This window comes from Mastigoproctus giganteus, chromosome 3 (genome assembly GCF_048544385.1).
Source record: "Mastigoproctus giganteus isolate SK-2022 chromosome 3, ASM4854438v1, whole genome shotgun sequence".
Lineage (NCBI taxonomy): Eukaryota > Metazoa > Arthropoda > Arachnida > Uropygi > Thelyphonidae > Mastigoproctus > Mastigoproctus giganteus.
In genome coordinates, this window is record NC_143577.1 from 239,362,991 (window position 1) to 239,376,973 (window position 13,983).

Sequence of the window (13,983 nt, forward strand, 5' to 3'; positions counted from 1 at the left end):
AAAACTGAATTACTCAAAGTTCCTCACGAGCCCAATTTTCCAATTTTAAACTGATACTGTGGGTGACAACACCCTCATCCATCCTGCATTTACAAGGTTATCTAAAAGGCATGCAGACTAATAAAGTTATTGAAATTAGTGTGTCATATGACCCATCATTATTTGTGTCATGCTATGTGACTACAGACTTTACTAGCATCACATGGTATCACAAAATATTACAGAATACCAGCAAGCATAATGTGCTCTTGTCAGTGGAGAAACCGAAAGTTTGTAATAGTCTTTCCCAGATGCATGCAAAACTTAATATGCTTGTTATTCAAATCACAACGTTCTGGAACATGCAGTATGAAGACAATAATGAAGAAAACACACACACACACACACACACACACACACACACACACACACACACACACACACACACACACACACACACACACACACACACACACATCATTCTTTCCTAACCACCACAAACTTACTGATATGGACTGATCCCTCAACTGACTAGGCATGTATTTCCAAACCAAACCAATCTGTGTCCACATACATCTGTCTGTCCTCTCACACATGCAAACATGTGTGCACAGACAAATGCATCCTTTATGTTTGAAACATTTGAGTTTTTACTCTATTATATAGTTCAGCCACTTGAAATTCAGATGATTTATTTAAATCACTTCATACAGATTCATTCATACATTACATTTGTGTAATCTGATTACAAGTCCATTATAAAATAGCCTTTACTTTTTAAATATTAAGTATGACATATGATGTGCTGAAATAGCAAAATTGGTTTGATTTTAAGAAGGTTTATTTGGTTTTTTTTTTTTAGGAGCATTAGCAACTAAGGCCATATTGCTTGGGGATATGCGGTGGTCATTCCCTGACCTTTCCGCATCCTCCGTATATGGTTGTGACGGGCTCGAACCCCGGTCTAATCAGAAGCGCGTGCTACGCACTGCTGCTCCTTCCCACCTGGCTATGGAGACGCCTGATTTTAAGAAGGATGATTACTTTATGATAATTATGTGAATTTCAAGTGAATAAACTATAAAACAATATTTTCACTGAAAAAAAAATGGCTAGCTCATTTTTCACTGATCTGACTAACTGACAAGTGTGGTTTTTGTAGGAACTGCTGTGATACATCAGCAAAAGCAAACAGAATTAAACAGTGAAGATACACACTCAGACAGCAGAATAATGCTCCACGAAATAATGCTGTTGATTTCAAGTTGCCGTGCAGTCCCATAATGATTGGAAAAATTAGAACATCAGCAATGAAAAACTTCTCATTCAATATAAAATCTAAATATAAACTAGCCATATTGCGAATTTCCCAAACCTATCTTAACATAACTAATAAATTTGTATATGATTTGGTTATGGAAATACCCTAAATATTAATTGGGACAAAGAAACTTGCCCATTAGTTGAAAATCAATATTACTGTGAATGCGAATAAAGGCCATTAATTCCAAAACATTGTCTAATTGCAATGAATATTTTAAAGAATGAAAATATTTCCTGAGATGATGAAACTATTTTACCCAACTTTCAATTTTTAACAGTGGCACTGGGAGATCTCATAACTACTACTGCTACTATAACAAAAATAATATGTCCACCTCTAAATAAGGGGGTGAGGAGGCAGATTATCAATAGTGTTTATTTATTTGGGGGGGGGGAGTGCTCTCATTCTTGAAAATTTACCTAATGTAATATAACAATGAAACTGATTAAAGTATTAAATAGGAGAAAAGGCTCCTCAGCAAGTAAAATCACACATTTGAATTTAGTTATTACAATGCAGTTGCCAATGGCCAATATAACTAGAGTGTCTTAGATTGAGTTAAAAGTGACATTGTGATTACGATTCTGACCAGGCAAAGCACACCACACCAAACCAGGCTAAATATATCCTTTCATGAAATTCCATGATGAAATATGCAATGTTCTGTCAGTTTATTATTTTACATCAGCCTTTATGCTTTAATGTTTTAACTTTTAATTATAATTTATAAAATTTTTAAGTTTATAAAACTAAAAACTTCAATAAATAAATAATTATATAATATTGGTGTGAATACACCATAGTTCGCTTTTAAAGGCAAAAAAATACATTTATAGTGTAAAAGGCATCATTTTATCTGTATCTCATATTGTGCTCCTCCTTCAACAAGTTGCACATGTACTGCACTACCTAAAATAAGTAACACTTCACTAAAAGAGAAGACCATTGTTACTTATTCTCAGTGGGCACCACCACCCAGAAGGCAGCACCATTTCAAGGCTTGCTGGCCTTTCATCGGTGGGTGGGTGGGCAGGTACCCTGGTATTGCAGACATGACAATCCAGTTGTGAGTATTAGTACCAAACTAGTATCAAACAATTATCACATTATTCTTGTCTATTATGCATAAGTCTTCTGTTACAGCTTAGTTGGCATGACATACATGGCCTGTCACTCACTGACAAGGTCTCTGCTTGATTCTTGTTTGCAACTACAGGAATTCTTTAAGCCCCTTCAAATTGGGCAGTGATATATATATATATATATATATATAAAATTTGTATTAATATTAAATTAATCATACCTAATTTATTAATCTTGCTTTCACCGAAACCATTTCATCTACTGTATACCTCCTTTCCACATGACTCTTTAAACTTTTATTTTAAAGAGTTACATTGAAAACCCATTTATATATATATAAAATTTTCTAAACATGTAGTTCTCGGAGTCAGTGATAAAGCATCAACTGTTCCTTACAGAAAAACTGGTAAAACTTACTGAAGTTTTCTCTTGGAATTATATTTCATTTAATGTTATTTATATCTTTCACTGTTTTCAGGGTTTCACAATTAATTATTATACAGGAATGTTATCTTGCTGGACTGTTCTGAAATGTAGTCAATAGCTTTCTTTTCACATTACAACCAACAACCTGAAAAAAAAGACTTTCAGAAAATACTAATTAACAGTTTTGAATACCGATTCTAAATTAGAAATAAACTTATTTTATATCTAAAATTGGTGAGGCCTTTCCTAGAAATAAGAACCACCAATTGGGCACAAGTCACATATCATATTATGAAATCTTTTCAATGGTTGAGTGAAATTGCATATTAGATTATGGGATCCTAATAATCATGGAGCAGATTACATAAACTGTGTGTGTCACTTAAAATATTCACATTTCAGGAAATCCCAGCTAGCTGATAAAAATTTTTTTAAAATAAATTTTTCATTCCAATTCCTTTATCTTAAGTCCAAAATTACAAAAATCAAAATATTAGTTCTGAAGTAACTCTAATATGAAATCCATCACTTTTACAAGATTTTTCCAACTTATTACATTATTTGGTTACTTGCTGAAAAAAAAAATGAATTAATTTAAAATGAATAATAAATTAATTTAAAAGTTTCAAAAAATAATAATATCTAACTTAACTTCCAATGTCATAACTCACTGCTAACCACGTATGCATATATAATCAATAAAGAGGGGGGGGGAGAGAAAGGTGTATTTCTGTATTATATGTATATATAGCACAAACTAATTCTAGAATTCTATTTTTTACCAATTTTAGATAAAATCAGTTATATAATTAATATGTATATAGAAATGTATATAATAAATTAAAATATAAAAAATGTATATAATAATTCAAAATATAAAATGTATATAATAATTTAAAATATAAAAATGTATATAATAATTTTCTAATTAAAAATTTTACTAAATTTGTAGATATTGTTTGCAAAAGGAAAATTTTAAAATAGAATTTACTCAAAAGTTTTACTTGAAATAAAACATCCAATTGTTCAGAAACCAAAAGATAAATTCCAAAAATAAACCTACAACCAGGGCAAAATATGATACACTCAGGCAAATATTTAGAAAATATATTAAAAATAAAAAATCACCTCCAAGTGTGGCCACTGAATATTAGGTACTTGCTTTATCATCTTAATAATAAGCCTGCTGCCCTTCTGCTGGTGACGTGTGCCTTCTATAACAATACTATGATACAAGTCACAGTTCCACTTTCTGCCATCTACAAAAAAAAAAAAAAACTTTTAAATAGTCCCGATCCCATAAAACTTTGGCAATCAGAATATTCTGTATGAAATTATTACTTTAGATCCCATATGGCAATTAACAATTACCAAAAATTCATTAAAACGTGATTGTCATAATTTATATAATAATCAATTACTGAAATAATAAAAAATTATTACAAATTTTTTTAACTTGTAAACCTACACTTATACTCCCTTCCACCTCTTTTTACCTATCTGAAATTCATCTCATGGTAGTAAAATCTTTTTATTCTTCTTTTAATATGTCAATAAATATGTTAAAGGCCATCTGAAATTAGAATATAGAGCATCATATCATACAGTAATCTGGAAAGCAATACAGGAAACACAGGGCCATTGTAACACTACAATAGCTAAAGCTGAAACTGGTTATAAGACTGGAAAAATAATGAGAAATTGCTGAAGAGGTATTCAAAGAATGTTGAAATTAATTAAATATCCAATAATAAAAAAAATTTCTAGGGACAGCTGTGACACTGGTAACAATATAGAATTGTGTTCGGTTATAAAGAAATTGAAAAGATACTCTTGCATGTTTATATACTAATGTTTAGAATATAGTTAATAAATCTGATGAATTTAAAATATTGGTTAAGTCAACAAATGTCAATGTAAGTAGGAATAACAGAAACATGGTGTCATTCCGACATGCTGGATGTAGAATTTAAATATAGTATGTACAACATGTACAAGGACAGATATGAGAGAAGAGGAGGAGGGATCATGCTTTGGTTTGGAAACCAAATGAATTCAAGAACACCATATCTGTCAGAATAATATTGAGTCCATCTAGTGTTGATAATAAAAAAGTAGGCCAACAAATTGAGAACAAGAGTGTGCTACAGACCTAAAGGCTACATTAAATATAATGCTCGGCTACATATACAGCAGGAGTGGGGAAGCAAATTAGGATGTTTTTGACATAAAATGGATTGAAAGTCAGTCACTGAAATAGTTACAATCACTTCTTTAGCTATCTGCCTGACTGCTTTCTACACCAACTTGTTGGAGATTATTTCCTTTACTATGAAAAACAAACGTTTTTGACTTAATCATTACTAATGATTAATTTGCTATTAAAAGATCTTTGAAATAAGGAGCTGCTGGTAGGCAGTAATCATAACATTTTGGTATATGATGTTTGCATGGTATACAATCTGTGATTTAATTTTTTTCCGCAGTTTTTCTATTAAAAATTGAACCGTCCCTACTGATTAGGATGAAAATGTGCTACAAAAGTTAGCAATATCTTGTTCATGATTTCTTGTGAACAACAGGTTAAGAGTAGAAAGAAGGGTTTCACTTCCTTAAGGATAATTACATTGTCCTTATACATTGTTTAAATATAACTCAGCAGAAGCAGCTGAAATTTCTTCCACAAAATAATCAGAGACTTGTTAATTTGGAATCTCCTCGTTTCGATCTCCTCTGGCTTAAAATCTCTCTACATCATTGTGTCAAATTCATCTGTTGTCTCTACCATTCTCCCAACTCCACTAATCACTTGGAGCTCTTTGACTTCCTCTCTTTGCAACTTGACTTTCTCCAGTCCAACTTTCCTAACAGTGAGGTAATTTTCCTTGGTTATTTTACTGTTCACAACTCCAGCTGGCTTCCATTTTCAAGTCACGCAGACCCAGCTAGTTGAGATGCTGAGGCTTTTGCAATTACTAATGACCTTGCACAGATTGTTCATTTACCTACAAGAATACCAGACAATCCTAACCATACAGCTAACACGCTTGATCTTTTTGTCACAAACAACCCTTCTAAGTACACAAAGTGAGTGGTCCTTTAGGCACCTCAGATCACAACTTGGTGATCGTCTCTTCTCCAATGGAGGCTTTATCTCATGGCTGTTCCCAACCTCATATTGTTTGGCATTACAGGAATGCAAAATGGGATGACCTGCAAGATTTCTTTTCTTCTTTTCCTTGGTTGGATTACTGTTTCAAAACTTCTGATGTCAACGTTTGCTCAGATGGTGTCAGTGAAATTATTCTTGTAGGAATGGAATCCTTTATTCCACACTCCACTTTAAAATCTCATCCTTTATCTAAACCTTGGTTTTCCAATAAATGTGGTAAGGCTGTTCAAGAGAAAAACGTTGCATATCGTAATTGGGTTGTTTCCAAATCTTCAGATTCATTTTCTGCCTACTCCAAAGCTTGCAACAATTGTAAAGCAGTTATTAATCAGTCCAAACTAGAGTTTGAACAGGCTAAGAGTAGAAAACTTGCTCCTTGCCCTAATGGTAGCCGAGCATTCTGGTCTCTTGCCAAAGCAAGGCCACAACTTTTGCCCATCTCTGCTCCCACCTCTGTCCAAACCAGATGGTTCTGTTGTTACTTCAGCCAAGGATAAAGCTGACCTGCTAGCATCCCATTTTTCTTCCAACTCCTGTATCAATGATCTTGGTAAAACACCTCCCACCATTCCCAACACGCTCCATTCAATGCCTCCTGTGGTCTTCCATCAAAAGGATATGAGAAGGATTTTGACAAATCTGATGCTAAGAAATCTCCAGGTCCTAATGGTATTTCTCCACATATTCTCAAAATCTGTGCTCCTGAACTTACTCCTGTTCTTCACCGCCTTTTTCCACTTTCTTATTCCAAAAGTGTTTTTCCTTCTGCTTGGAAATTTGCTCATATCTAGCCAGTTCCTAAAAAGGGTGACAAATCCCTACCATCAAACTATCGTCTCATTGCAATTACTTCTACTCTTTCTAAAGTAATGGAGAAATCAATTAACGGCCAACTCTTAAACTACCTAGAAACCTTCTGGCTGATCAATGATCGTCAGTGTCGATCCACTGGTGATATTCGGGCTTATATTACCCATTTATGGACAAATTCAATGGAAAGGTTCGAGGGAAACACAAACAGTTGCTCTTGACATCTCAAAGGCTTTTGATCGTGTTTGAAATAAAGGTATTAGTATTAGTAATGGCCGAATGGTGCAAGAAAGCCTATGGCTTATGCTGCACCAGCCAAAAAATCCAAACAAAACAATGATAAAAACAAAAAAATAAAATAAAATAAAATAAATAATAATGATTAATAAAAAAAAAAGGAAATTAAACCTATCATCCTATGCGCTTCCCTTACCCGAAAGTACTATCCAGATGACCTTTGAATTTCCCCAAACTGTCGGCCTCTACCACCCATGAAGGCAACTTATTCCAGTAATTTATAATTCGCTGGCTAAAATAAAACTTCCTGCAGTCCAATCTAAACATTTCCCCCCGTAACTTGAATTTATGTCCCCTAGTTCTAGCATCATTTATAATCTTGAAAATTTCGTCCTCATTCATTTTACTGATGCCTCTCAGAGCCTTAAACACCTCAATCAAATCTCCTCTAAGGTGTCTAGTTTCCAAACTCTGCAACCCACATATTCAAAGTCTTTCTTCATAAGGATGCCCTTTTGCCGATCTCACCAGGCGAGTTACCCGTCTTTGCACCCTTTCAAGAAGCTCAATGTCTTTCTTTCGGTGAGGTCTCCATACTTGAACACAGTATTCCAAGTGTGGTCTAACATAAGCCTTATATAATGGGATTATCATGTCCCTATCTCTACTTGCAAAAGTTTGATAGATCATCGATAGGTCACCATGGACCTTCCTTGCAACCTGTTTACAATGCTCAGAGAATTTCATGTCTGATCGTATCGTAACACCCAAGTCCCTTTCCTCCAGTACTGGGTTTAGTTGAACTCCACAAAGTGAATAAGTTATTTTGGGATTACTGTTTCCCAGATGTTAATACCTTACACTTTGTTGGATTAAAGCAGAGCTGCCATTTTTCTGACCATTCCTGAAGTCTATCTAGGTCTACCTACTACTCTACCAATTTTAACATCATCTGCAAATTTAGACATCATGCCCTCTATCCCTTCATCAATGTCGTTTATGAAAATTAAAAACAACAGTGGTCCTAATACTGATCCTTGGGGAACCCCACTTCTTACATCAACCCAATCTGAGGAATAGCCATTTATCACAACCCTCTGCCTCCTGCCCTGAAGCCATCCTTCTATCTATCTAAGGATTTTCCCAGTGATTCCAATCTGTTCCAGCTTTAAGGTATCCTCAATAATACTGGCAAAAACTTTTGCACCACCTTTGTTTAAGTGTATCCTGTCTCTACAAAACAAGTTCCTTCTACCTACGAGTGTGGGCCATGCTGATAGAAATGTCACCCCTAAAGGTCTCCTAAACAAGCTTCCATCTTATGGTTTGCCAACTGTTTTTTGCAATTGGTTATCCAGTTTTCTCTCTGATCGCTCACTGAGGGTGATGGTAGATGCCTCTCTCCCTTCTAACCTTTCCACTAATGCTGGTGTCTCCAAAGGTTCAGTTCTTTCCCCCAATCTTTTCCTCCTGTATATTAATTACCTTCTTCCATTGACTGGAAATCCTAACCATAGTTTTGCCGATGATAGCACGTTGCATTCCACTTTCCATTTTGAGAAACCTTGCTCTGCTCAATCAACTTCAACTTCTCGAATATCCGCTACCAATTTCTTAAATGCTGATCTCCAGGTAATTCTCCAGTGGGGAAAAGATAACTTAGTTGATTTGAATCCTTCTAAAACTCAGTCTTGTCTTATATCTCGCAAAAAGGATTCTTCTGCTCCTATGCTTATCTTTGGTGACACTCCAATTTCTAGGGAAAAAGATATCTCTTTTGGGGATTACTCTGACTTCTAATCTCTCTTGGCACAAGCACATTACAAATATTGCTTCCTCTGCATCTAAAAAACTTGGTTTTCTCTTTCACTCTCGGCGTTACTTTTCTTCCAAACAGCTGTTCACTCTGTACAAATTGCAAATCCGCCCTACCATACAATATTGTTCCCACATCTGGGGCGGTGCCCCCCAAATCCTCTCTCAGGCTTCTAGATTCCATTCAGAAGAGGGCAGTTAGGTTAATTAATGACTCCTCTCTAACAGAGTCTCTCCACTCGCTGTCTCATAGACGTACTGCTTCTGCTGCATGCCTTTTCTACAGATACTTCCATGGGCACTGTTCTTCTGAATTGGCTTATATAATTCCAGCCCTCTCTTTTAAAACAGTCCGAGCATGTGCTGCCAGCAGCCAACATCTATTTATTGTCCAACTTCAAACTCACAGAACCAACTTTTCATCTTCCTCGTTTATTCATTCAACTGCCATTTTCTGGAACAACCTTCCTTCATACGTATTTCCTGAAAATGAGTCTACAGAAGTTCAAGTCTAATGTCAACAAATATCTTCTTTCATCTTCTTAACATCCAACCCAAGCATGGCACAAAGTACTATAGGTTCTAATACCTCTCGTGTTTGGGGTTTTAATAAAAATAAAAAAAAAATTAAAAAATAGAAAATGTACTAGAAAAAAATTCTAGAGCACAAACCTGTTTCATGTCATTTTGTACCTAAGAAAAAAAAAAAAAATTGAAGACATAAGTACCAACTTTTGATTTTTGTGGTGTAGTGCTGGAAGAATAAAGATTGAAAGTTATATTTAGAACTGGCAGAAGGGAGAATAAAACAATACAGTAAAGCAGAGGTTTTCAAACTTCGGTTACCTAAGAACTCACCCTTATCTTTTAAAATTTATTTCCCAATATTAGACTGCTTTTCTGATAGTTTGTGCTATCAGCAATGAAAATATATACCTCATTATTAATTTGCTAAAGGCTTTCAAGAGCCTCAAATATCCCAAATAATTATGCGGAAAAAAATTGTGAGACTGAGCAATGCACAAAAATAAAGTATCTCTTTGTAAAAATCCTTTATATCAATAACTAATCTGGTTGCTATATGTTATACATTTTCCAGCACATTCACATCCTTCCTGAAAAGTCAAGTCTGTATAAAGCTTTGGTTGGTAGTAGTATCTGCCACATAATTATGCCAGCCAAAAAAAAAAAAAAAAAGATACAAATTATGCACTTCCCTCCTCAGGTAACTTAATGCACCATAAAATCCTTAAACCACCAACCAACCTTAGGTAACTTCCAGTTGGCCATTGAATTTCTTCAAACTGTCAACCTCAATTACCAGTGGAGGCAATCTATTCCATTAAACAACTCATTAGAAAAAAGAAAACTTCCTACAATGTAGTCTAAACCTTTTCCCTTGTAATTTGAATTTATGGCCCCTAGTAAAGGAATTCTTTATAACAGTGAAAATTCCACCTTCATTCATTTTACTAACCTCTCTAGCCTTATAAGCATCAATCAGATCTCCCTCTAAGGTGCCTGTTTGCCAAGCTCTGTATCCTAGATAATCAGAGTTTTTCCCTGTACGGTCTCCCTTCTGCCAATTTCACCATGCGAGTTGACTGTCTTTCGATCCTTTCAAGAAGCTCAATGTCTTTTTTCAGATGAGGTTTCCATACTTGGACACTGTATTCCAAATGCAGTCTTACAATTGCCTTATACAGTAGGATTATAATCTCCATATCTCTACAGGATAATGTTCGATAAATCAAGAAACAGGACACTGTGGGCTTTCTTGGCCACCTGTTTACACTGTTCAGAAAACTTCATATCTGCCTGTATCGAAACTCCCCAATTGCTTTCTTCATCTACTATTTTTAATTCAACCCCACCAAGTGTATAATTTTGGGATTGCTATTCCCTAAGCAGAAGACCTTGCACTTTTATACATTAAAACATAGCTGTCACTTTTCTGACTATTCTTGAAGCCTGTTCCAGTCAACCACGAAGGAGTGCTGCATGGCACGATCATTAACACCTCTTCCAACCTTTATGTTATTTGCAAATTTTCACATCACACTTTTTATCCATTTGTTGATGTCATCTGTGAAAATCAGAAAGGGTAGTTCAAGAACCTTAGGAAACTGCACTTCTGATGTTACACCAACCTGAAGAATATCCATTGGTCGCGACCAGTCCCTTCAGCCCTGCAGCCACCCTGCAAACCATCTTAGAACTTTCCAGAATCAAAACATGTTCCAACTTATACATCTAGTGAGGGACTGAGACAAATGCTTTGCTAAAATCCAAATAACCCATGTCGAAATTGTTCCCTACATCCAGCTCACGAGTACGTCAAAGGAGCTTACTAAGTTAGCTAAACATTATTTTCCTTTAACAAAACCATGTTATGTGTCCTTCAGAATGCAATTTCTTTCTAAATGTCCTGAATTGCACTTTTAATTGTTGCCTTGAAGATTTTCCCTACCACTGAAGTCATACTAACCAGTCTGAATTTACCAATTTCGCTCTTAGAATCTCTTTATGTATTGGCAATATATTGACACTTCTCCAATAATGCCCTCATAATTAAAATCAATAATTTGATACTCTCTCTCTCTCTCTCTCTCTCTCTCTCTCTCTCTCTCTCTCTCTCTCTCTCTATCTATCTATCTGGCCACCTTCCTCAAAACCAGTGGGTATATGCCATCAACTCATGTATATTTGCATGTATACCAATGTTAGGAGAATAATCAGTAATTTGATGAATTTGAAGTGCTGGTCAAGAAATAAAATGCAGTCACTGTTGGGATTTAAGAGACATGGTGTCACTCAGATATAAGGGATGCAGAATTTGAATAAGGGAAGTAAAATGTATACAGAAAGGATATTAGATAGTATGAATCAGAGCTGTAATACTCAATACGTTCTACATTGATATTAATATTTGTAAAATAATAAGAGGAGTTTACCTCAATATAGTACGTAGAACACTTCCGTATGATACTCTCCAGAAGTTAAAACGAAAAAATCGAAAACTTACATTAGAGTAAAAAATAAATAATTAAAAACCAATTTAACACAATTCAAAATCAATTTAATGCAATTAAAAATTAAAAAGAATCTAACAAAAATATTCAAAACGATTTTCCTTCCTGAAGCTGACAATACTTTTCGACCGTATATCATGATCACAGGAATGAAAATTACCGAATAGGGTTGAACCTGAAACTTAAATAGTGATTATTTGTCTTCGCACATGCCCGTAAAGGTTCATGCAGCGGAGATCAAATATGGCTGCTGAACATTAACAGAATTCTCATGTAATTTAATTTCTACAGTTTCTGCAATTAATAGTCATGTATAATTACATTGAACATTAAGTATTTTGGCCTTGTTAAATAAAAAAGTATGTTTTTCGTTACTGGCATGATGTTTGTTTGTTGTTTGGTTTTTAGGAGCATTAGCAACTAAGGCCATATTGCATCCTCCGTATTTGGTGGTGACGGGCTCGAACCCCGGTCTAATCAAGAAGCGTGTACTGCGCACTGCTGCTCCTTCCCACCTGGCTACGGAGGCGCACTTACTGGCATGAAAGACAACTTCTGACGCTGCTCAACGAGAAGCACGAACTGAGGCTTCATGTTGATTTACACGAATATTCAGAGAAAATCGCGTCGAACTTTGGTAAGACGAGTTGCAATCACCCCAAGAAATGTTGTATACCAGATCATTAATTTGTGTTGCGAACATGGAAAGAACTGAGCGATTGTTCAGTATAGTGTGTAATTTCTGTATTGGCCTGGCCACAATTTTAATTTATTATTTTATAAATATTGATATCAACGTAGAACGTATTGAGTATTAAAGCTCTGATTCATACTATCTAATTCATTTTTTAAACTCTTATTGACTATTTCATTCACTTCCTGTCTCTCCAGGTGTAATCTATTGATACACACAATTATGAGGGATTTTTTGAATGGCTCGGTGCAAAATTACATTAAATCAACACTAAGATACTCGGCACAAAGTTACCATATTCCTTTTTTAAAATATTGCCTTCAAAACAACATCGTTAAGAAGTTTTCCAGGGTTAATTTAAATCAAAAAATTTCAGGCATAAAACAACTAAAACTGGCCACATCGCATAATATTGTTAAGCTTGCCTTAAAATCTCGATATTCAAATAAACAAAAATACCTTTCCCAGGTTATGAAGTTTCAAGATAAATTAAAAAATTATCTACATCCGAACGATTGGTCTGTATTGAAGGCCTCCATAGATTTGCGACGGGAAGCACAGGCCTCAGAAATAAAAAACAGACACATTAATAAATTGCAAACATTATCGGATAGGTCAAGACACGTTCATGCAAATTCTAACACACTGTCGCAGGCTTGCGACCAAGTACATACGAGTTGGGTGACAACCCCCCCACAGACAGACAACGTACTACCACAGAATACGTCAGCTAGTTCATGAACACCCCCTCACCCAGTACTCAACGAACCGACATATCAACAGGTTACAAATCTTTCCTCGTGTATGCTATCGCAGGACCAGATTTCACTTTTATCCAAAGGACTAAATTATAATTTACAACCTCAAAAACTACCATGTGTAATTGATACTGAATTTGGACTTCGTAATGTTCCACAAAAAGATTTATTTATTCAACAAGTTAACCAAGTAGTGAATAACATAAAAGAAACACAACTTCCTAAATTAAATACACATGACAGTTCAGCTCTATGAGAACTTCGGGGAAATAAGGACATTATTATACAGAGGGCAGATAAAGGAGATATAGTGGTAATACTAGATAAACCTGATTATATTAATAAATTAGATTCAGTTGTTTCAGATACCTCCACTTATCTGAAAGATTCAATACAATAAAACACTAACCACGTATCAAAAAAATGACTACATTACTATGGCCCAGTTAAAGGAATTGAAGGCCAGAACATACAATATTCCTGCACTTTTCGGTCAGGTAAAATTACACAAGACTGGATTTCCTATTCGACCTATTGTTTCCTACAGGAACTCGGCATTTTCATCCTCAGCCACACATGTATATAGCATTATAAAACGCTTTAGACAGGTAATACAATTTGGGATTAAGAACTACGATACATTATTTAATAAT

At 35.0% G+C, this 13,983-nt stretch overlaps 1 protein-coding gene across 1 annotated transcript in view; it reads right to left on the reverse strand.

The window, feature by feature from the left end:
* The window catches only part of LOC150088923 (ubiquitin carboxyl-terminal hydrolase 19-like), a 337,177-nt gene that overhangs the window by 267,837 nt on the left and 55,357 nt on the right, over nucleotides 1-13,983 (reverse strand). The window contains 1 exon segment of the mRNA XM_090370360.1: nucleotides 3,941-4,071. Coding sequence (XP_090226486.1) covers nucleotides 3,941-4,071 — 131 coding nt within the window.